Here is a 23808-nt window from a genome sequence, read left to right on the forward strand (position 1 = left end):
GCAACCAAAAAAAATGAGCAGAAGACCTAAACTGACATTCTCCAAAGAAGATACACAGACCGCCAATAAACACATGAAAAGATGCTCAATGTCACTCACTATAAGAGAAATGCAAATGGAAGCTACAATGAGCTATCACCTCACACCAGTCAGAATGGCCTTCATCAAAAAATCCACCAACAATACATGCTGGAGAGGATGTGGAGAAAAGGAAATCCTCTTGCAATATTGGTGAGAATGTAAACTGACAGAGCCGCTATAGAGAAACAGTATGGTGATTCCTTAAAACTCTAGGGCTGAAACTATCATATGACCTAGCAATCCCACTACTGTGCATAGACCCTGAAAAACATCATACAAAAAGACACATGTATCCCAATGTGTATTGCAGTGCTACTTATAACAGCCAGAACATGGAAGCAACCTACATGTCCATTGACAGATGAATGGATAAGGAAGTTATGGTACATATATACAATGGAATAGTACGCAGTCATAAAAAGCAATGAATGTAGTCAGCTGAACTGAGGTGGATGAACCTAGAGCCTGTTCCAATAGAGAGTGAAGTAAGTCAAAAAGAGAAAAACAAGTATCATATATTAATGAATATATATGAAATCTAGGAAAACAGTGCTGATGAACCTATTTGCAGGGCAGGAATAGAGATGCAGACCTAGGAAATAGACCTGTGCACACAGCAGGGAAAGGAGAGGGGGGACAAGTTGAGAGAGTGGCACTGAAACGTATATATTACCGTGTGTCAGATAGAGAGCTATATAGTTGTTGTATATCACAGGAAGCTCAGCCAGGGACTTTGTGACAATCTAGAGGCGTGGGTTGGGGGGTAGGAGGGAGGGGATATATATATACTTATGGCAGATTCACACTGCTGTATGGCAGAAACCAATACAACATTGTAACGCAATTATCCTCAAATTAAAAATAAATTTAAAAATAATTTTTTAAAATGGACAAAAGGGGATGGAGAGAGGGGAACAAGGATGGGGGCATGGATTATACATGAGAAATGTCCCCTTTCTTCTCTCCCCCTCTTTTATATCCTACATCCCATGTTTTTAAATATTTTTACCTGTCAAACTGCATGAATGAAGAAATAATTATCTTCCCCACTTTGATGATCAAAGACCTCCAAACACCAGATTAATATAATTCCAGGTGAAAATAGAAGAAACTCAACCTTTTGTTTACCAATTCAGTCCCTTGAATATTTGAGGATCATGTTTTTCATTCCCTTTCCCAGAATCTAGCCTGGAAATACTAAAAAACTCAATGCCCTCCAGCCCATATAAGGACAGAGGGCCCAGTCAAACAACCTAACTCAGAAACTTTAAGGAAACACTACCCTGGACCATTCTCATGGAAAGTTGAGGAATCACTGAGTTACATTCATTCTTTCTCAACGGTGATTTTCAGAAGCTCTTCACCTAACACCAGAGCACTGGATTTTCATGTGACCAGAGCAGAAGTTGGATCATTAGCTAAAAGGAGGAGAAAGGCCAAGAAAGGGGAAACTTAAGAGAACAAAAAAAGAAAGATGGCAAGCTTGACAATTTGCTAAGGATTGATCTTGATAATGATGCTGGATCAAGAGTTAAAGTGCTTTAAGTCTATAGGAGAATTGGGGAAATTCATCTCAATCAAAAAGAAAGACCCAGGGACCATGAGGTAAACAATTTACACACATAAACACACACAATCCAAATGACCAATAAAACATATGAAAATATTCAACCCCACCATTAATCGAAGAGAGAACATTGAAAAGCCCTTTTCCCTGTCCAGTTGGGAAATTAATCAATACTTTCAGCTGTTGGCAAGGACAAGTGGAGTGGGTGCTCTTCACAGCTGATGTGACTGTACACTGATGGGTCCTTTTTAGGACACTTTGGGAATGCCCATCAAAATTCTTCACCATATGTACTCTATTTGGCCTAGAAATTCCACTTAGGAAATGATCTTAGGGAAAGAATAATTTATCTGTGGCAAGATTTAGATGTACTCTTTATAATAAAAAATCTAGAGGGGGAAGACAATATAAATATCTAACTATAAAGTATCCAGTGAATAAATGATGGTATGTATCTCCCTACACCGAAATGTTACACAGCCATTATAAGTAGGGATGTTGCTGCTGCTGCTGCTGCTAAGTTGCTTCAGTCATCCCCGACTCTGTGTGACCCCACAGACAGCAGCCCACCAGGCTCTGCTGTCCCTGGGATTCTCCAGGCAAGAACACTGGAGTGGGTTGCCATTTCCTTCTCCAATGCATGAAAGTGAAAAGTGAAAGTAAAGTCTCTCAGTCGTGTCCAACTCTTAGCAACCCCACAGACTGCAGCCTACCAGGCTCCTCCATCCTTGGGAGTTTCCAGGCAAGAGTGGGTTGCCATTGCCATTGCCTTCTCCGAATAGGGATGTTGAGTGACGTTTAATGACTTAGAAATAAACATGCTCTAAAACAGGGGATGTTGTACCAGCACATCCTCTCAAACTATATACACTAAAAAGACCAGAAATAAGTGCTCAAAAATGTCACCAGTGATATTTCTCCAGGTGATGGAATTATAGGTATTCTGTTTTTTTTTAACATATCTTTAATAAAAAAAAAAAAGAATCAATGAAGTTTCAAGTTATTATGATGAGGACTATGTGGGAATAGGGCAAATATTCAAGGTTGGCTGGGAGCTGGAGATCATCATTAGAATAACAGATATGTTTATGTGCCGAGTTGAGTTGCCAGTGGCACTTGGGGGACATGCTGGAGGGAGGAGTGTGTTAGCCTTCTGCTGTTCTACTGAGTGACTGTGGGAAAGTCACTTCTCTTTCCTTGACCACCAAGTTCCTTTCCCCTCTGATGTCCCTTGACTCTATGTAGGCAGGATATTATGACGATGGTACCCACATGTGTGGAGAAGGCAATGGCAACCCACTCCAGTACTCTTGCCTGGAAATTCCCATGGATGGAGGAGCCTGGTAGGCTGCCGTCCATGGGGTTGCTAAGAGTTGGGCATGACTGAGCGACTTCACTTTCACTTTTCACTTTCATGCATTGGAGAAGGAAATGGCAACCCACTCCAGTGTTCTTGCCTGGAGAATCCCAGGGACAGGGAAGCCTGGTGGGCTGCCGTCTATGGGGTCTCACAGAGTCGGACACGACTGAAGCGACTTAGCAGCAGCAGCCCACATGTGAGGCCTCCATTTTTGGAAATGAGGACATATATATCAATGATAGGGTGAGGGGGGGCGGTCAGGATTTTAAGAGACAAAGGGTGATAAAATAGGACAGAGAATACAGATGTGTTTTTACATACTTTGTTTCCCTGCCTCCCATTGTTCCTGCAGAGCTAAAATGACTGAATTAACTCTTTGGGACAGAAATGCATTTGACATAAGTTGCTTCACTCCTCATAAAACCAGGAGGAGCTGGGGAACTCTGGAAGCAGCAGGCTGTGATCCAATCCATCATGCCCTGGCTGGAACTTACCTTCCTCAAGTGTCAGAAGGAACACTATGGAATAGGAAGCCACGGAGAGTTGCTTTTGAACTCAGAGGGAACTTCCCATAGGTAGGAGCTGATTGTAGCTGAGTCGGTAAAGAATCTGCCTGCAGTGCAGGAGATCTGGGTTTGATTCCTGGGTCGGGAAGATCCCCTAGAGGAGGAAATGGCAACCCACTCCAGTAATCTTGCCTGGGAAATCCCATGGACAGAGGAGCCTAGCGGGCTATAGTCCATAGGCTTGCAAGTGACTTCTTAGCTACTAAACAAACCACCAAGACCAAGAAAACACAGGGTATGCTCAGGGCTGTGCCTGTTCCTCCACCATGCCTTCACGGCCTCCTGCATCTTCCACTTCTGTGAGCCTCCAGAACTTGCTCTTGAACAGGTCACAAGGAAGTGCTGGGGCCTCACCTGTGCCCTAGACAACAAAAAGACCCTGGAGAGGTGGCAGGGAGCAATGGGGCCACCCAGAACAAGGCAGAAGCCTGGGCGAGCCCAGCGCAGGCAGGGAGGGATGGCAGGCAAGTCAGCCTCTGGACACTGACCTCGGGGCATGTCCATGGGGTTGAAGCTGGCCAGCAGGTCACGGCACCACTGGCGATCACCCTCCACTTTGCTCAGCCAGTTGTTGCAGTTGAAGTAGTAACGGAGGTGAGGCCGCTTCATGTCGGTCACAATCACACGGTCCAGGTACCAGCTGGCGTTCAAGCCTGTGTTGTCATGCTCGATCCTGGGCCAGAGGCAGACACCCACACCATCACTGGTAAGACAGAGACAATGCCCCTTCCATACCGAAATCCCCCCAATGTTTTCTCAAAACAGAGGTTCAACCGATCTGATTCTGTTATTTTTTTATCTCTGAGGCTTCAGTTTCCTCATCTAAAAAATGGGGATTCCTTGCAAGATGGATGTGCTTATTAATGAATCTGGATTGCTACATTGCCCATAAGGAAATATTGCCTTCCATGGAGAATTGAGGATCGCCAAGACTTGCAGGAGGACTGTCTGGAGCTTTCCCTCTCACCGTGACTCCCAACACACACTCAGCTACTCACTCCTATCACTCAGAGGAGCCCACATGGCCACATAGACTGGTGTTGCCCCATAGAAACATCACATGAGCTTCATGTGCAAGCCAGATAGGTAATTTCGGCTTTTTAGTAGCCACTGAAAACAAAGGGGAGGTGAAGTTAATTTTAATAGTATATTTAATTTAATCCATTCATCATTTCAGTGGGTAACCATGTAAACATTTGTTAATGAGATATCTTACATTCTTTATCTTGCGCTAGTTTTTCAAAGATCTGAAGTGTTTTTGCACCTGGTTTTGCATCTGGTTTGGGCTAGCCATGTTTTAAGTGATCAATACTACATGGGGCCAGGGGCTACTGCAGAGATCCAGAATGTTCAAAATCTGGCCCCTATCATCTTCTTCCACTTTCTGTAGTCCTCTCCATCCTTGGCAGTCTAGTTTTCCTCTTTGAGGCCCAGTTTCTACCCCAGAACTTGATCCTTGGGTGACCTCACTTTGCTCCAAGCATTCCATTACAGTGAGGCCTTACATTTGCAGATCTTAACAGGACAACCACAGCTCAAGACAGCACACACCCCAACAGATGGTGTGTGTGTGTGTGTGTTTGTGTGTCAGTCACTAAATCATGTCTGACTCTTGGCAACCCCATGGACTGTAGCCTGCCAGGTTCCCCTGTCCATGGGACTCTCCAGGCAAGAATATTGGACTGGGTTGCCATGCCCTCCTCCAGGGGATCTACCCGACCCAGGGATCGAACCTGTGTCTCCCATGTCTCCTACATTGGCAGGTGGGTTCTTTACCGCTAGCGCCACCTGGAAAGCCCCTAACACATGGTATACACATAATGCATGCCTATGTCTGGCACAGAGCCCAGCACACAGTAGGACTTCAGCTTAGGGGTTGCCTTTCCCACACACTGACACTCTCTTCCCAGCCTTCCCCCATAAGAGCCCCTTCCCTGCTCATAACCCCCTTCCCCTGACACAACCAGTGCCAGAGCCTATTATACATCCCTTATTGTCCCAGTAAAAAGAGTTCACAGCCCTATATTTTCCAGTGGGAAGAAGAAAAACAAGGAGTGATTGGAGGCAGCATTTCACTCCTGTCCAAGCCCTCTAGTCTGGGTACAGTCAGACCATAGGTGCTCTTGACATGTTGACAGATGGGCATGAACTTGATTGGGGATGGGTAGCAGGTGGAGGTGGAAAAGGCAATGGCAACACAATCCAGTACTCTTGTCTGGAAAATCCCATGGACGGAGGAGCCTGGTGGGCTACAGTCCATGGGGTCGTGAAGAGTCAGACACGACTGAGCGACTTCACTTTCACTTTTCACTTTCCTGCATTGGAAAAGGCAATGGCAACCCACTCCAGTGTTCTTGCCTGGAGAATCCCAGGGACGGCAGAGCCTGGTGGGCTGCCGTCTATGGGGTCACACAGAGTCGAACACAACTGAAGCTACTTAGCAGCAGCAGCAGCACCAGTAGGTGGAGGGGGGCAAAAAGGGACAACTGAAGCTCTTGCTCAGCAACCAGGCTGGCAGACTTATCCCTCCCCACACAGTCACAAAAATTCTCCCAGAGAACAAAGTCAGGGGAGATCCCTGTCAAAAGGCTCCCTGCAATATGGCCTGGCATTGCTAACACTCACTGGGTGCTTACTGTGTGCCAGTTATTGTTCTAAACACTGACTCTTGAGTCCTCACTAACCCTAATGGTGCCCTAGGAGCTGGGCACCATTATTATAGATGAGGAAACTGAAGCTTGGAGAGGAAATCTCCCTGAAGTTCCACAGATGGTAAATGGCAGGGCAGAAATTTGAACCAAGGCAATCTGGATGCAGAGTCTGCTAACCACTGTGCTAGGATTTCTCAGAGCTTATTTCCCCCAAGTGTGTGAAAAATTGTCTCAAGTTGTCATAACCCAAAGAAGTGAACCTCTAATGGGCAAGCTTACAGCACCATGACTCAGGGTGGGAGGGGAAGATGACTCAGATGACACCAGGAAAGCAGTCAACACCCAAGTGTCAATAATGAAAGCAGTTCCTATTCTACTTGCCTTCATCTCACCCCACCCTGTCAGAGGCCAAACTCTCACCTGACTTTGTAGATGAGGCCCACATTGTTGGTTCTTACTCGGAACACATCAACGTTGGCTTTCTCAAAGGCAGATTCACTCCTGCAATGGTGTGCACGGTTAACACAGATCAGCACTTGGCTCGGAGGCCCAGGAGGAGAGCCAAGGGCTGGCAAATCCTAATTCCTCCACCATCCCACTCCAGGAAGTGCTCCTGGCAGTCAATTCCATTCTGAGGTTCCTTTCTGACATGGTTTGGAGAGGTGGAAGGCAAGGATGGTTAGTATTCATTCCTCGCTTTCACACCCAGGTTCTCATGGGATCTTTGCTGCATGTCAGTAAGGCAAGGATGGTGAACAACATTAGCCCCATTTTACAAACAAGTAAATCGCTAATTGGTAATAGAGCTGGGAACCTGGCTCTCCAAAGTCATGATCCAAACATCTGTGGTTGGTCTGGGTTGGGAGAGTGGAGGAGGAAGGAATGTGTGATAATGCCATGATGCTCTTGGATCTGCAGGCCTCCTGGCCTTTCTTCCCCACCTGCCTTGCTCTTGCTGAGAGAGTTTCAAAGGCAGCCCCAAGTGGATGCAAACCTTGGGTGGTGGTCCATGGTCCTGCCATTCCAACAAGAAAGGAAACACTCAACCCAAGCCAGCAATCAGGGAAGTGGGGGCAGTGAGGGAATGCGTATTTGGCATCCCACAAATAGTGCAAACAGAAGCAAGTACACCTGAGATATTTCTCAATGAGGTGCCCAAACAAGTCCAGACTTGGGAGCATCCTAGCATCCATCAGCTTAGATACAGGAAGGCTGGAGAACAGAGTCCTCCAGGAGTGGAAGCCGGAATCTCACGTGGACATCTGCTCTGTCTTCTGTGTGGGCCAGGACCCCCTATGCTTGAGTCCAGGCCTGCTCGCAGCTCTTCCTGCCCCATGGTGAAGGCCTTGCAGGACTGAGAGCTGTGGACCTCCCTCAGTGCTCCCAGCCAGGGCTCTCGGCAGCGGCACACAGCCCACGGGAAATGAAAAATAAAGAAGGCATGCCTTTTTGTTAGCCATCACCTGTTTCAAGATAAAAATGGAGGTGAAGGGCCTTCTCCCCAGGGCAACAAGGCTCAGACTTTCTCAGTAACCAAAGGCTTTTAAGATTCTAGAGACATAGAAGCTGTGGTTCTGCACACAGACCCAGCTGGCAAACAGTCTGGTCTGGGGAGGAACCTCCTTACAGTGGGCATACTGTGAGACACGGGGCCCAGGGCCCTGCTAAAGCAGTGCAAAGCTCACAAAATCAGGTGAAATTGTACACCGAGGTCACCTTGTCAGGGAGAAGAGCCCAAAGGGTGTACTGTGGGTGCAGGGCTGGAGGAGGAGAGAGAGGTGGGAACTTTTGGGTTGTGCTGGAGTGAAATGGTTCGCCCCCAGGCTGGCAGCTTGAACCTGTTAGAATCTCACCTCCAAGGGTGAATAGCAACACCACCCACATTCTGTGAACATTGATTCTGGGCATCAGGACTGTGTGAATGAAAAACAAGGAAATAAGAGGTATTTTCTGTTTCAGTATATGAGACAAGGAAATTGATTTTTGGAGTAGACAGGAGTCTCTACATCATATAAATATCCCATGAAACAGTCACCCTGGGAAGCTATATGATGGAATATTAGGCAGCCATCAAAAATTCTATTGTGAAAAATATTTAATGAAACAGAAACAGGTTTATGAAATGGGCATAGAAGGAAGAACAGGTTAAAAATAGAATGTACAAACAGAATAACCAATACATAAGGAACACCAAGTTAATTTTAAAACATTCCCCCAAGTTAATTTAAAATCCTCCCCCTAGGGGGAGGATTTATCCAAAAACATTGGATGATAAGACTGTTATGAAGTGTTGGTTACTTATTCTCGTCTGTATTTTTTTCAGTTTCCTGAAGGGAGCACGTCTTGTTTTCGCAACTATGGAAAAAGCACAGTCCCTATTTTAGCAGCCCCATTCCATCCAGCACACAGCTGCCCATGGTAAACTCTTTGGAATGAATTTCAAGATCGCTGAGTGTCATCTGCTAAGGGTACATGGAATTTGGGGAACAACCAGTGCCATTAGTAGGGGAAGAGGAAGGCAATTTGGAAAGAAAGCAGCTGGTTTTCCGGGGTGCTTCTCACAAGTGTTCCGGCTCCAGAAGCTGCATCCAGCACAGACAGCTCCGCGTCTTCAGAAAGGGCCTGTGCTTACAACCAGGTGGAAGGTGGATTCGTACTTTCCAGTGTGTTTGTACTTTTCCATGCTGCTTTATAGTCGCTCAAAAGACAAAATTTAAAAACCGAGATAGAAGAAGGGAAACAAGGAGAGAAAGATCTGCCAGGGTGGGCAGAGGGCGCACTCCTCGCTGTCTCTGGACCACACTGGAGCATCCAGGGCATGGCAGGATGTGAGGTATCACCCACAGTGTTTACAGAACGGAGACCAGCATCCTGGCAGACAAGAGCAAGGCCTTCTGGGGAAGTCCCTGGCTGCTCAGCAGCTGGGACTCTGCGCTTCCACTGCAAGGGGGGCCTGGATTCAATCCCTGGTTAGGGAACTAAGATTTCGCAAGCCGCACAGTGCAGCCAAGGAGAAAAAAAAAATGAGCAAGGCCTTCTGTATTGCCAGGGTCTCTGTTCAGAGGAGGGGAAACAGAGGACTGTAGAGACGGCCTACATGGACTCCCTCCTCTCAGGGAGGGGCCAGGACAATCCCAGATGAGCCCCAGCCCCAGCCCACTCGGGGTCAGACTCCAAATCCCCCGCTTCCAGTAAGTCAGAAATCTGACTGAAGGTAGAGTGGCAATAGCAAAGGACAGAGGGTCCCTGGTCAAAGGAAACATCACAAACAATAGAGACCTCTTCACACTTCCTTGTGGGAGATGGCATGTTCTCCACGGTTGCTGGTCAATCCTCAAATAAAGCCCAACACAGCCCCCCACCTGCGCCTGCTGTTCTGCAGGGAACCCACCCTTTCCAGGCGTGCACAGGGCATTTTAGCTAACTGCCGGGCAGGCTAAGATGCCAGGATTCTCCCACACTCTCGGGTGGTGAATTCTTAACAAGAGAACCGTGTTCCAGAAGATACATGAGATTTCCATCCTTTTGCCATATCCTGAACATGGGACCCATGCTGGGGGGTGGTCCTGGGTCACAGAGAATGGGACTTCCTCTGGGATCCAGAGCTGCCGTCACTTTACTGGTGTGGAGGTTAGGGCAGAGGTCAGCTAGTAGGGGAATGGAAGTGAGCGTGTCACACTCTTGGCTGACTCAGAGAGGGTCTGATGTGTGAGAGGAATTGAGACCCCAGATCATGAGGGTGAGAACAATTAGCACATTAACATCGGGCAGCAAGGTTCTTCTTGCTGCAGAAATTACTTTCTACTGGAGATGAAAGAATCCTGATAAGCCACAGGATAGTAGAAGGTAAGGCCTGGGGCAGAAGAGAAAAGCCGCAGGAAAGAGCAGAATTGAGGAGAGAGAGAAGAGGATGAGGGAGAAGCAAGCGAGGTGAGGGATGCGGCCAGAGGCTGCAGAGAAAGGGTTCAAGGAAAAACTCCAGGAAGGGTGGTGGCTTAATTTTAAAACTTGGGGGAGGGTCTATCTAACATTCTGTTTTAAGTTGTTTATGTTGCCTCCATGTGAACTCTCGTGCCTCGAGCCATCAGCGAAGTCTGATGCACCCCAAGATGCCTTATGAAGTGAAGTGAAGTGAAAGTGGCTCAGTCGTGTCTGACTCTTTGTGACCCCATGGACTATACAGTCCGTGGAATTCTCCAGGCCAGAATACTGGAGTGGGTAGCCTTTCCCTTCTCCAGGGGATCTTCCTGACCCAGGAATTGAACCGGGGTCTCCTGCACTGCAGGCAGATTCTTAACCAACAGAGCTACCAGGGAAGCCTTGCACTTTGTCTGTATGTGGGCATGTATACATGAGTGCACGTATGTGTGTGTGCTTGTGGGTGTAAAACAAGGAAAAAGAGCTCAGTTCCAGGTGACAAGTGGGTGTGGAGGTGGGTTTGGGGTGAGACAGTGTGGAGAGGAGAGAACAGCACTAGATACTGGGAGGAGAGAGTTTTGAGACCAGCAGGCATTCTGATCCAGACCCCAGGGATGGTGGAGGGTGAGGGCCGAGCCGAGCGGGACTTGGCTGCATCTAAACCTCTCAGAGCTTGTGACCTCTGCAGCCACCTGCATCTGGGTCACATGGCAACCTGAACTTCCTCAGAAAGCAGCGCTCCCACCCGGACTTGAGCTCTCCATCTTGAATCAGAAGGGTTTCAGATGGTGAGGATTGTGTCTTTGCAATTTTCTTTGTAGACAGGATTTTAGGTCTTACAAATTCTGAAAGCAGCCTTGCAAAGCAGCCAGGCTCTAGTCTCCTACTTCCCCGTTTATCCTGCTCACTATGGTCGGATTCGTCCTTCTTGGCTGCAGAGTACATCAAATCTCCACTAACTGACTTTCAAGCAAGGTCTTCTCCCGCCTAGTCCTCCCCTGCCTTTCCTAGCTCCTTCCTCTCTGCCCCTCCATGCAGCCCCCACTGGCCTGCAGTGCCCCTTGTGGCCTCCGTACTTCTGCAAGCTGTCCTCCCTCATCTAAAGTACCCTCTTTCTGATCCTTTCTTATCAGAGTCCTTTTCACCCCTTGAGGTCCAGATTACATGTCCTTCCCTGTAAAGTCCTAATCTAGCCACACTGATACCAAATCATTGAGGGAGCTCTCTTTGCAAAGAACTGTGATAAATGCTGGAGGTGCAAGGCAGATCTCCCATCATCCTCTGGTTCCAGCTAGCATCCCTCTAGGCATCACCTCTCTAGTCTCTCCAAGGACAAACAGCTGATGTTGCAAAATGTGCCTGTATATCAGAAACCACCCACTTCCCATGAGATCCTGAAGAACCCTCTGCCCCAGCCAGATTGGGGTCTTGGTCTAATCTCTGCCCCCCAATGCCCAGCCTGAGGCAGAACACAGACATAGGAGAGCCCCCCACCAGCAGACCCACAGAGCAGTGGGGGGATGTTGACTCCTGTGTGCAGGGCTACCCCAGAAAAGCTGGCTGCCTTCCTGCAGTTTCAGCACTGCCTGGTGCCCTGCCAGCTTGGTGCTGCCGGAGACCCTCTCCCATGATGCAGTCTGTCTTCCCCATTGAGAAGCAAGGCTGGAAATCAGATTCCCAGGGAAAGGGGATTTAGCGATGAACCTTCACACAGGGCTATAAAAGCTGACTCCAGGGACCTTCCTGAGAGGGCATTTTGACAAAGGGAAAAGGTGAGAGGGGCGAGTCTAAGGATATAGAAGCATGAGAGGAGGAAAGATGGTGAGGAACCACCACAAAAGGGGGCTGATTCTCTTTGTTTAGAAAAAGACAGGCTGGGGACTCTAGAAGCCAAGCTAGCCCACTCCCCAAGGTCCAGCAGCTTCTCCCTAGAGGGCTGTGCTCCAGGAGGACACATGGCAAAAAGGATGGAATTTTCATGTATTCTCTTTACCGTGCCCACAGCACTGGAGCAAAGGGCTTCCACAAGCGAGCCACTCAGCAGGGTAAGCAGTACAAGGAGGCGGGTACCCTGTTCTGCGGAAATGGACAAAATAGGACGTTATGCCTGCCTCAACACAGTTGCATTTACACCCAGGTCAGCCTTCAGGGCGAACATGTTCTGCCGGAAGAGCAGAGGCTGCTTCCCTCCTCCCCCGACACCACACAGGGGCGCACAGGGTTACTACACACGGTAACACTAGAGTGGAATCATGGAGTTCCAGAGATGGCCGGGGCCATCTCCTTTCCCCTCTAGACCCTGGATTTCCCAAGAGCAGGTTGGAATAGATTTAGTAATTTTCACATCTTCCTTGGCTATAGAATCCTTGGAGCAAATAGAATCTGACTGAGAAACTCAGTAGATAAGACAACGTGTTCCCTGGTCGGTCTGCTAAGTACAGAGTCTATGGGTCTCCTGGCCCATGGACCCCACCCTTCTATCTCTTCTCCCACAACATCTAAAGGTGTGGAGCCATGAAGCCCAGAGATCACACCCTGGAGCCCCAGGAGAACTACGAGGGGAGACTCCTGCACATCCTCCAGGGCCATGGGGTCATGTACTCAAGGGAACATCTGCATCAGGACCCTGGGGTTTGAGGACCAGCTTTACCATCAAAAGCTCCATGATCCAGAGCTGCTCACCTCTCTCCTCTAGACCCCAGATTTCCCAAGAGCAGGTTGGAATAGATTTAGTGATTTTCACATCTTCTTTGGCTATAGAATCCTTGGAGCAAATAGAATCTGACTGAGAAACTCAGTAGACAAGACAAGTATAAGCCAAGCTGCTCCAAAGAAAGGGAGGATAGGGTATTGGGAGCCCCAAACCAGCTCACCAATACCCTGCTCCACTTAGCACAGGGTGAAAACCAGTTGCCCAGGTAAGGCCCCGACCATCTCTGGAATTCCATGATTCCATTCTAGCGTTACCGTGTGTAGTAACCCTGTGTGCCCCTGAGTGGTGTCGGGGGAGGAGGGAAGCAGCCTCTGCTCTCAGTGGGCCACAGTGACATGGAGGACACAAGCACACTCACACACACACACACATTTATACAAACACACGCACTGACTTGAGTGTGCGTTAGTGGGCAAGTAGGTTTGGTATGATATTGGTCCTGGGTGAGACATAGGTGCGGAGCATTTCAGATCATGCACGACCTTCATGCATGATCTACGGACATGACCTTCTCTTCTCTTCCGAAAAGTCCTATGAGTTTGGTAAAAGGTGATCATCACTTCCGAATGATATATGAGGAAGTCAAGGCTTTGGGTGCAAAGATATTTGGCCAATGTTTTATGGCAACTAAATGGTAAAGCTGGGCCTAGACCTTGTTTCTTGCTTGAGTATTTATTCTCCCACATCAAAGGACAGCTGGTATGAATACTTGGAATTCTGAGATCCAAAGTAAGCATGACTATACACACAAAAATCAACAGAGAAGCTTCATTGATTGAGACCTGGCTGGCACGTGGCCTGTCATTAGCAAGGCCCACACCACTTCATATTCCTGTGGACACATATGTCTTCCCTTATGGGCTCCAGAACTGTATCAACCCTCAGTTCCAGCCCAGAACCCCACCAAGTCTGAGTCAGTACTCACTTGCTGGTGAGATGGAGCTTGGGAGAGAGCCCATTCTCTCCAAAAATGGTGATGAAGACATTGGCGTCTGTTCCTGCACCACGAACGTCCCCTGTGGCTGTGACCACCTCGTACACTGGAGGAGGAAAGGAGAAGTTGGAGGCAGGCTCAGAAGAGAACCTTGAATCCTATGTGGGCTCGGAGAAGCTCTGGCTCCCTCTAACTCCACCAGGGATACCCAGCACAGAGGACTCTTGGAACACTTGCTGCAACCCCCAAGACTCTAAGCCAGGATGAGACCCACATCAAGTCCTGCCGTGAGACCACAGTCTCCCACTTAATGCTGCTCGCTCATTTTACAGGTGAGGAACTTGCAGGCAAAGGGACAAGCTCAGGTCACACATTGCTGCTGCTGCTGCTGCAGCTGCTAAGTCACTTCACTCGTGTTCAACTCTGTGTGACCCCAGAGATGGCAGCCCACCAGGCTCCCCCGTCCCTGGGATTCTCCAGGCAAGAACACTGGAGTGGGTTGCCATTTCCTTCTCCAATGCATGAAAGTGAAAAGTGAAAGTGAAGTCACTCAGTCGTGTCCGACTCTTTGCGACCCCATGGACTGCAGCCCACCAGGCTCCTCCGTCCATGGGAGTTTCCAGGCAAGAGCCCTGGAGTGGGGTGCCATTGCCTCCTCTGCAGGTCACACAATGATAATGCCAGAGCCCAGCCCCAGGCTCCCAAAGCCTATCTGTGATCTTTCTAGGACAGTACATGGATGCCCTCCTAGCCAAGATCTTCTTCAAAGCCTGCCCCTGGTTCTCACCTTCCTCTTTACCCTCTACACAAGTCTGCCTCACAGTCCTCACTTCCTGTGGCATTGCCTGGGCATTGCCATGGAGATCTCAGGATAACCCATCCTAGGGATGGGGGAAGCAGAATTGCCAGTGAGTCCCTTTAGGCAGAGGCACTGATGTCTCCTCTCCTTGTGCCCTTGAAGCTTGTTCTCTTTGCTGTTGACGTGGTTCCTTTTGATGCCCCTGGTTCTGATGAAAGTCGCCGTGAGGAGGAGAAAGGAAGCAGTCCATTTGTGTGACTCCCTGTCTCTTCTGATAACCAAGGCCTTCACTCTTCACCGTCTACACCACAGGGATTTCTGATCTGCAAACGGCTCCTAGACCCCTCCCCGGGATAACTCCAGGACCTGAAGTGATGCGCAGATGGTTTGCACTTATGCAAGGAGGTTTTCAAACTGAGTCAACAGGAAAATGAGGAGCACAGTGGAAATTCTAGAAACACACCACATGAGAGAAGACATAAAAGCCTCTAGCTGCCTGGTTTAGAGAAAGGGGCACAGCCCAAAATAAATAAATAAACAAATAAAACTTTTTAAAACATAAAAAATTAAGCCATCATGAAGATGAAAACGCAAGCCATAGACTAGAAGATATTTGGAATTCACACAGAGGCATACCACCATAATACTTTGTTTTTATCATAATTTGCTTTATTGTGCTTTACAGATATTTTGTTTCTTACAAATGGAAGGTTTGTGGCAACCCTGTGTCAAGCAAGTCTGTTGGCACCTGGCACCATTTTTCCAACAGCATTTGCTCACTCTTGTCTCTGTGTCACATTTTGGTAATTCTCAAAATATTTCAAATGTTTTTCATTATTATTATATTTGTTATGATAATCTATGATCAGCAATCTCTGATGTTACTATTGCAAAAAGATTATGACTTGCCAAAGACTCAGATGGCTAGCAATTTTTTTAGCAAAAGGTATTTCTAAACTAAGGTATTGGACTTTTTATAGATGTAACGCTATTGTACACTTAACAGACTATATATTGGGAAACGTAACTTATAGGCACTGGGAAACAAAAAACTTGGTGTGACTTGTTTTATTGTGATATTTGCTTCATTGCTGGGCTCTGAAATCAAATCCACAATCTCTCTGAAGTCTACCTGTAGCCAACAAAGAACAGAAGTTCAGAAAATGTAAAGAATTACACAAATTAATAAGAAAAAGAAAGACCACAAGATTGTTCTAAAGGGCAACAATTTGTTTTAAAAGTAAACATACACTTACCATAAGACCCAGAAATTCAACTTTTAGATATTTACCCAAGAGAAATAAGAACATGGCCATACAAAGACCTGCACACAAACGTTCACAGCAACTATCTGCATAATAAGCCTACTCTAGAAACAATCGAAATGCATCCAGAATTGAATGGATTTTTTAAGATGGGAGTGAACAACGGACTTATGCAATGCCCATGGGTCTCAAGCACATACCACTGAGCAAAAGAAATCAGACAAAAGTTACCACACAATAAGTAATGCCAGTTATGTGAACTCTAATCTGTTCTAACAGAAAGCAGATCTTGGTTGTCTAGGGTTGACGTCAGGGGGAATTGCCCGGGAAGGGTCACATGGAACTTTAGCGGAATAATTTAAATACCCTGTGTATGAATGTTGCAAGAGGTTACAGGGATGTATACATTTGTCAATATGCATCAAACAGCACACATAAGGTAGATTCGTTTTATTGTTAATTATGTCTCAATAAAGTTGAAAAATGGACAAAATATTTAAATAAGCATGTCATAAATGAGGATATCCAAATGGAAAAAGATTCAACATCATTATTCATAAGGGAAATGCAAATTAAAATACAATGAGACACTACCATATATGCACCAGAATGCCTACAATTAAAAGGATGGACAAATACTCAGTATTTTCAAGAATGCGGAGCCATTGGCACTCTCATACATTACTGGTGGTGGTGGTGGTTTAGTCACTAAGTCGTGTCCAACTCTTGCAACCCCATGGACTGGAGCCCACCAGGCTGCTCTGTCCATGGGACTTTCCAGGCAAGAATACTGGAGTGGGCTGCCATTTCAGCACATCTTCCTGACCCAGGAATCAAAACTGGGTCTACTGCGTTGCAGGCAGTCTCCTGCATTACAAGCGATCTCCTGCATTGCAAGCGATTCTTTACCGCTAGGCCACCAGGGAAGCCACATACATTGCTGCTGAGTAAATTGGTACAAGCCCTGGTAACTAAACATAAGCCCGCTTTATGACTCAGTGATTCTACTTCCAGTTATAAATCCAAGAGAAATGAGTGCATGTGTTGATCTGAAGATATGTACAAGATCTGTAGCATCTTTATCCATAATAACTAAAATGACACCAAAGTCCATCAACAATAGAATGGTTAAACAAAGGGTGATATATCTATAAAATGCAATAATACACAAATAATAAAAATGAACAAACTATGTAAAAGTCACAACATAGGTAAATCTCTTGGATATAATGTTGAGTGAAAGAGAAGCTAGACACACAAAAATGTGCTGTATAATTCAATTTATATGAAGTTCAAGAGCAAAAAACAAAAGTATAGTGATAAAATTAGGGCTATTACCTCTGAAAAGGAGAGTGAAGGAACTTTCTGGAGGTTAGAAATGTTCTATGTCCTGTTCTCAATGGTGGTTACAGAAGCATGCAAATTTGTAAAAATTCAACATGCTGTACTTTTATGAGTTTTGTGCTATATATATACAATATATATATAATATTCTATGTGTGTTTGTGTGTGCTCAGCCATGTCCAACTCTTTGTGACCCTAGGGACTATAGCTTCCCAGACTCCTCGGTCCATGGGATTTTCCAGGCAAAGGATACTGGAGTGGGTTGCCATTTCCTTCTCCAGGGAATCTTCCAGACTCAAGGACTGAACCCATGTCTCCTGAGGCTGCTGCATTGGCAAACAGATTCTTTACCGTTGACACTGAGCCATCTGGGAAGCCCATATGTACGTGTGTGTTTCTTCAATTTAAAAATTTTAATTTAAAAGTTTTTCAAACAGCTGAAGAACTGTCTTAGAGAGGACAAATATCTCATGGAAAACACAAAATTCTGTTTGCTCCAGAGGGTCCCAAACAGTAAAATCCCCTGATCAGCACAAAGAAGAACTGTCAACAGCAACAAGGCTTCTCCTAGCAGAGAGCATGACAAATGGAAGGTGCTCAATAAATAATCACACAGATGAAAGAATGGAAAGACAATTAATGAATGAAACAATCAATGAAATGGATGTGGACTGTGAAATAAATTAACCAATAAGTAATCTCAACTCTACCATCACTGCCTCTATGATTTCAAACAAATTTCTTACTGAGCTTCATTTTCCTCATCGCTGAAGTAGAGATTTCTTCCCTGAAGGATGATTATAAGGATTGAACCAAATAAAACAGTCTTCAACTTTCATAGTCATTAACCCAGCCTATTTCCACTTCTGGGAATTTATCTTACAGATACTCCCTCAGTTGGATGAAAGATATGCATTCCATAAGTGATAAAGTGTTACCATCATCCCATCACCATCATCAGCACCATCATCATCTCTGTTGTTGTCATCAACAACATCAGCATCGTCTTCAACATGACTGTCATCATTTTCATTAACAAAATCCCCAAGAAGGCCGCCTTGGGAAATTGTATTCCCACAGACACTGGGCAGCCCCTGTCTGAGACACAGGAGAGAAAAAGGGCCCCAGGGCTGGAAGCTTGGGCAAGACAGCCTCTGAGGTCTCTTTGAAACCCGGATTCTGGAGGAGTCACTCTCTTGTCCTATTGGCCCTATGTAGGTCAGGAGGTGGACCAATGCACCAGGCTCAGCCTGTACCCTCAGAACGTCAAGAGAGCTGCTCACCTTCCTCTGGCTGTTGGTGAACTCCATTGTGGCCTGGAGGTGACCCGAGGAACAGAGAAGGAAACCTAGGCATTTCTCCTTATTCTTCTTCCCCATCACACTCAGCAAGATTCTCCACGTAACGGAAGAACCCAGTGCTCAAAGGGTGTAGGTGACACATTGTTCTAAAGCTGAGAGGATAATCGGGACAGTGCAGGCAAAGCTCAGAATGTGACTACGGTCAGCACCATCCACATTCATCGTCCCATCCTGCGGCTGACTGCAGAGTCAGTAGGTCCATGCCTCTTAGGAATGTCACGGGGCACTCACCTCGGCTTGCTCTTCTCCAGCTATGTTTAGCACAGTCAAGATGGGGCAGTACAAGGGCAAGGACCAGCCACACCAGCAAGATTCAAATCCTAACTCTGCTACTTAATAGATTTGTGACCTTAGGCACATTATTTAGCTTCCTTGTGCCTCACTTGATGCATCTGAAAAAGAAGATTTTGAGAATCCAACCCGCATCTTTGAGTTGTTGTGAAGATGAAACCAATCCACATGAGTAAAGTGCTCAGCGTGATGCCTGATGCTTTAGATCCATGATTCTATTGAATAGCATCCTAACCGGAAGTGGGAACTCGTCTTGGGAACAGTTGAAGCTCTTGTCTTTCCTGCCTGTGACCTTGCTGAAATCACTTCAGTTCTCGGAGCCTCTGTCCTTAGCCTGAGACCAGTCACACCTGCCTGGACTGTACGCGGGGATCTCGAGGATTAAAAGCGAGAATGGAAGTGGAAATGCTTTGAGCAGGATAAAGAGAAGAGGAAAGCTGTGAGTCACACTGAGGCAGGCAGAGCCGATGAACAGAAGTGGACATTGTGGCAGCTATGAAAGCTTCTCGAATGTTCTCACCAGCAGTCGTGCTGGCCGGGGTGAATCACCCCAAAGCTGAGAGTACTTATCAAGAGTGCTGCCCTAACACCTAGCCTCAATGCCCCTCCCCACCACTGGACCGCACGTCCTGAGAAAAGGCGGCAACGCTTCACTCATTCTAGGCCCCTTGTCCCTCCCCACAATCCCCGCCTCCACCCCAGGAGATGCCTGGGACATGGAGCTGGGAAAGGGGCCCCAGGAGAACCACAGCCTTCACGGCGCCACGGCGATCACCTCCTTCTCTGAGCTTGGGACTGTGCTGGGAATAGGGTGAGGAGTCAGGACAAAGAAAGGAGGGCCCCACCCACACAGAGGTCAGGTTTGGCTGGGGAACAAGCCCTACAGATGGGATATAATCAAGGAACTCCCAGCGGATGGGGATTAAGGAGGAGCAGAATCCCATGGTGGGCACAGAGTATGCATTCAGTACTTCTTTGGTGAATGAATGGGTGAATCTGGTGCTTACAGGGGGTAGTGAGCCAGTTTGGAGGGAGCACTGAGAATTTAATGTCTCCAGAGATCAGGTAGGCAGCAATGATGCATGAAACCCAGGTGGCAAAATGGTAAAAAAAAAAAAAAGAAATCTGCTTGCTAATGAGGAGATACAACAGATGTGGGTTCAATCCCTGTGTCGGGAATATCTCCTGGAGAAGGAAATGGAACCCACTCTAACATTCTTGCCTAGAACATTCCATGGACAGAGGAGCCTGGCAAGCTACAGACCATGGGGTTGTAAAAAGTCAGACAATGCCTGAGCAAACACACACACGAGTGATAAATCCACTGCCTAACAGGCATTCACAGTCAAATATTTTTTTTAATTGTAAAAGCAAAGCAAAAAAAAAAAAAAAAAAATACCACCAAAGCAAACAAAAGCCCCTTTTAAGCCAAAACTGGCTCCTGGGTCCCTAGTTCACCCCTTCTCTGGTTTACTTGACGTGAAGGTAGAGTATTTCCAAGCAGCTGCCATGCGCCCCAGAGGAAAGGAAGACTAAAAGGCCAGGGCCCTGGGTCCAAAGAGCCAACTGCCCTCCCTGAGTGGACCACAGCATCGCCTTGCGAAGCCCCAGGGCCCCCTCTCCGTTGGCCACAGCGGGCAGCAGCCCCGAGCCCCTGCTGAGCACGTGATGAGCGCCCAGGTCTCTTCCCACAGGCCCTTCACATGCAGGGCAGCTATGCAGAGAGCAGGCTGGAGGTACGGGAGCTGGAGAGGGTGGGCACTTCTGTTCTAGTCTGTTCTGTGCCACTGCGACTCTGTGGCCCTCAGTACAGTGGGGCCCTCGTGTATCCTCAAGGGGATGCAGTACAGACCCAACAGGATAGTCCACAGGAAAGGGGTCGAGTCGAAGCGAGGAATGGGATCGGATGGGCCCCCCTCCCCACAGCCAGGACCCGGCAGACCTTTGGCCTTGTAGTAATCGTGCTCCAGCTCCTCCTCGTCATCTCCTGAGGCGTAGTTCAGCAGCTCCTGCTCATACAGGGCTAGGAAGTCAATGTCTTTCTTTCTCCTCTTTTTCTTCTGGGGCATCATTGTGCCGGCTGCCCCTTCCTGGCCCTCGATGGCTCAGCGTGCCCACTCCCTGGCCCCTCCCAGGACCCCCTCTCCTTGCGCTCCTGCACACATGTTTGGGTGGGTCAAAGCCCACGCACATCCAGAGCCCTTCTGCTTTCTCCCCGCTGGCCCCTAAACAGGACCTCCCTCAGGGCTTTACCCCAGCCCTTGCTGCCCCTGGCCCCTGTCTCTGGCTCCCTCTCCCCCGCCACCTCCTTTGCACCTGCCGTGGGCTCTCCTTGGGCCTCATGACTTATTCACCAGGACTGAGGACAGACTGTCCTTACCCCTCCCCTCCTGCCCACCCTCCTCTCTTCTTTTCATGGAGAATCAGGTGACATGAGCCCTTGGCATCTGTTTCCTACCTGGCCTCACAGCAGGGCCCCCCCCCACCCCAGGGACAGGTGGGGCCTCCCCCCTAAAGACACCCCAGTCTTGCAGCATCAAGGGCCATGATAAGATGCCCCCAGGACCTGGGGCCTTCCTGAGGCACGCAGGGCCCCAAATCAGCTGGGCCCCCGGACTCAGAGGACTCAGTTTCTCTCTATTATTTATGACCTCTGCTCATCTTACAAGGCAGGCAAAGTTCTAACTGGGTCCTTCTCAACCTCTCCGCTTTCATTGCCTTGAGAAGAGGCCATTCAGCCAGGAGAGACCTGCTGCTCTGATGAACACTCAGACCACCCACAAGGTGCTTCCTGAGTCCTGAGTTCCTACAGCTGAAGCCAAGGATGCTGGGGAAGCCCACAGAGTCCTAGGTGACCCCCACAGTGTCCCGACAGGCTGGCAAAGTTGACCAGCATCTGTTCTAACAAGAGCTTTCCATTTGCCCGTATCACTCTCTGCACCTTGCAGTGAAATAGTAGAAACCCTGAACGCCCACCCAAATGCCTGCCCCTCTCAGCCCTCACCTTCCCTGCAGCCCCTTGTGGGGTTCTGAGTCACAGCAAGAGGACCAGAGGCCCCTCCCTATCCCTGGTCAGCAAGAAAGTTTCCGTTAGGGCCACTAGACCCCTCTTCTTTGCTGATTTTATTAAGATTTTATTAAGATTTCTTACAGCCTGAATTGTAAAATGTCTATGTAAATCCTGAAATGCTGGAAGTTTTCAGTCCACTTGGAACTTTCATCCCTCTCTCTGGCTGTGTGAGGTCATCAGATAAAACTAAGGTCATAAGACAAAACTGGTCTGCCTACCACCTCCTGGCTGTGCGGCTTGGACAAGCCAGTTTCCCCATCTGTAAAAGGGGGAGCACGATTCACTAAAATCTATCGAACACTTGGAGAAAGTGCTCAGTCAGCAGAAGCCTCTGGAACACAGTAGAGGCTAAATAAACATTCATGACTCAGGAATGTTCTCTTATTTTGCATGGCAGGGATGGGGGTGGGGAGGGGGGTTTCAGTGATGCTTCATTATCATCTCAGATTGTCCCAGAAGCTCTCCTTCAGGTCCCATATGCAAGGACGAACCCCAGTGTCCTTCCTCTGTGGGTCCCAGCCCACAGCAACACATCAGAGACACTAACGAATAGATGAAACAGCCAGTTTCCTGAAAACTGTCCTGCAAGGCCCTGTCTGTTTGATGCCCCTCCCCTGCCTCTCCCAGCCTTGAGCTCTGTGGGGGCAGGGACCATGCCCCATTGCTCACTGTATGCCCCTTGCTCACTGCTAGGCTCCCAGTACCTATAAGATGCCTGGCACACTACTGGCTTTGGTACCCGCTTGCTCAGTGAATGAATGGATGCTCAGTGGATGGATGAACAAATGACAGGCCGATCTACAAAGCAGCTACAAGGAAAACAGAATAGGCTGAAAAGAAAACACACTTTACATGACATGTTTGTAAAGTGAGTGTTCCAGAACCAATACCGTTCTGAAAGCACGTTTGGCCTGGAGAAGAGGACATTTTGAGGGTCTACAAATGTGAGTGATTGTCTAGACTAAGGCTGAAAAGGCAGTCTTACAACTGCAGGTGATTAAAGGCGGGTTTCAACTCAATCCAGAAAGAAGGATGGGACGCTGAGTACTGCCTAGGGTGACTGCGTCACAGAGATGTGAGGGCAGCTGGCATTGCTTGTCTACTGACAGCAGGGGGCACGAGCCTCTGGGGGTTTGGGCTGGCAGACTCTCAGTCCAGTAGCCGCAACATTCTGTGACATGGAGTGGCAGGCACCTGGGGATGGTGAAGGAGCCAAGACAGGCCACCCAGGTAGGATTAACAGGCTTCCAGCCCAAGGGCGCTCAGCCCCCATGGCACACTAGAGTCACCTGGAGAATTTGTAAAGGCTGCTGCCTGGTTGTCCCAGAGACCCTGATTTACTCAGTCTGGGGCAGAGCCTGGGCAGTCGAGTCCTCAAAGCTCCCGGGTGATGCAGGACATCCAACAGCAGTCAGCATGCACATCCCTAACCAGACCCTGGGGCGGCTTTGTGTTTTGGAGCCACCCCAGTGGCTCAAGGGGACTTTTCAGCTGGTCCAGTGGTTAAGATTCTGGGCCTCCAATACAAAGGATACAGGTTCGATTCCTGGTCAGGGAACTAAGATCCCAGTGCTGATAAATGAATAAATGTCTGTTTCCCTGGTGGCTCAGCTGGTAATGAATCTGCCTGCAATGCAGGAGACCTGAGTTCAATCCCTGGGTCAGGAAGATCCCCTGGAGGAGGGCATGGCTACCCACTCCAGTATTCTTGCCTGGAGAATCCCTGTGGACAGAGGTGCCTGCTGGGCTTCAGCCAGGTGGGGTTCCAAAGAGTCAGACACGACTGATCAACTACGCAGGCACACACAAGTGGCTCAAGTGGTAAAGAATCCGCCTGCCAAGCAAGAGACACAGGCTCGATCCCTGGGTGGGGAAGATGCCCTGGAGA

At 48.0% G+C, this 23808-nt stretch overlaps 1 protein-coding gene across 1 annotated transcript in view; it reads right to left on the reverse strand.

The window, feature by feature from the left end:
- LOXHD1 (lipoxygenase homology PLAT domains 1) overlaps nt 1–20922 on the reverse strand; it is a 197862-nt gene extending 176940 nt beyond the window's left edge. Inside the window, exons 1-4 of the mRNA XM_052660502.1 lie at nt 20793–20922; nt 13782–13896; nt 6646–6726; nt 4063–4247 (exon numbers count right to left, since the gene is read on the reverse strand). Coding sequence (XP_052516462.1) covers nt 4063–4247; nt 6646–6726; nt 13782–13896; nt 20793–20922 — 511 coding nt within the window. The remainder of the gene's footprint in view (nt 1–4062; nt 4248–6645; nt 6727–13781; nt 13897–20792) is intronic.
- Between the last annotated feature and the right edge of the window lie 2886 nt (nt 20923–23808).

This window comes from Budorcas taxicolor, chromosome 22, assembly GCF_023091745.1.
Source record: "Budorcas taxicolor isolate Tak-1 chromosome 22, Takin1.1, whole genome shotgun sequence".
Taxonomy (NCBI): Eukaryota; Metazoa; Chordata; class Mammalia; order Artiodactyla; family Bovidae; genus Budorcas; species Budorcas taxicolor.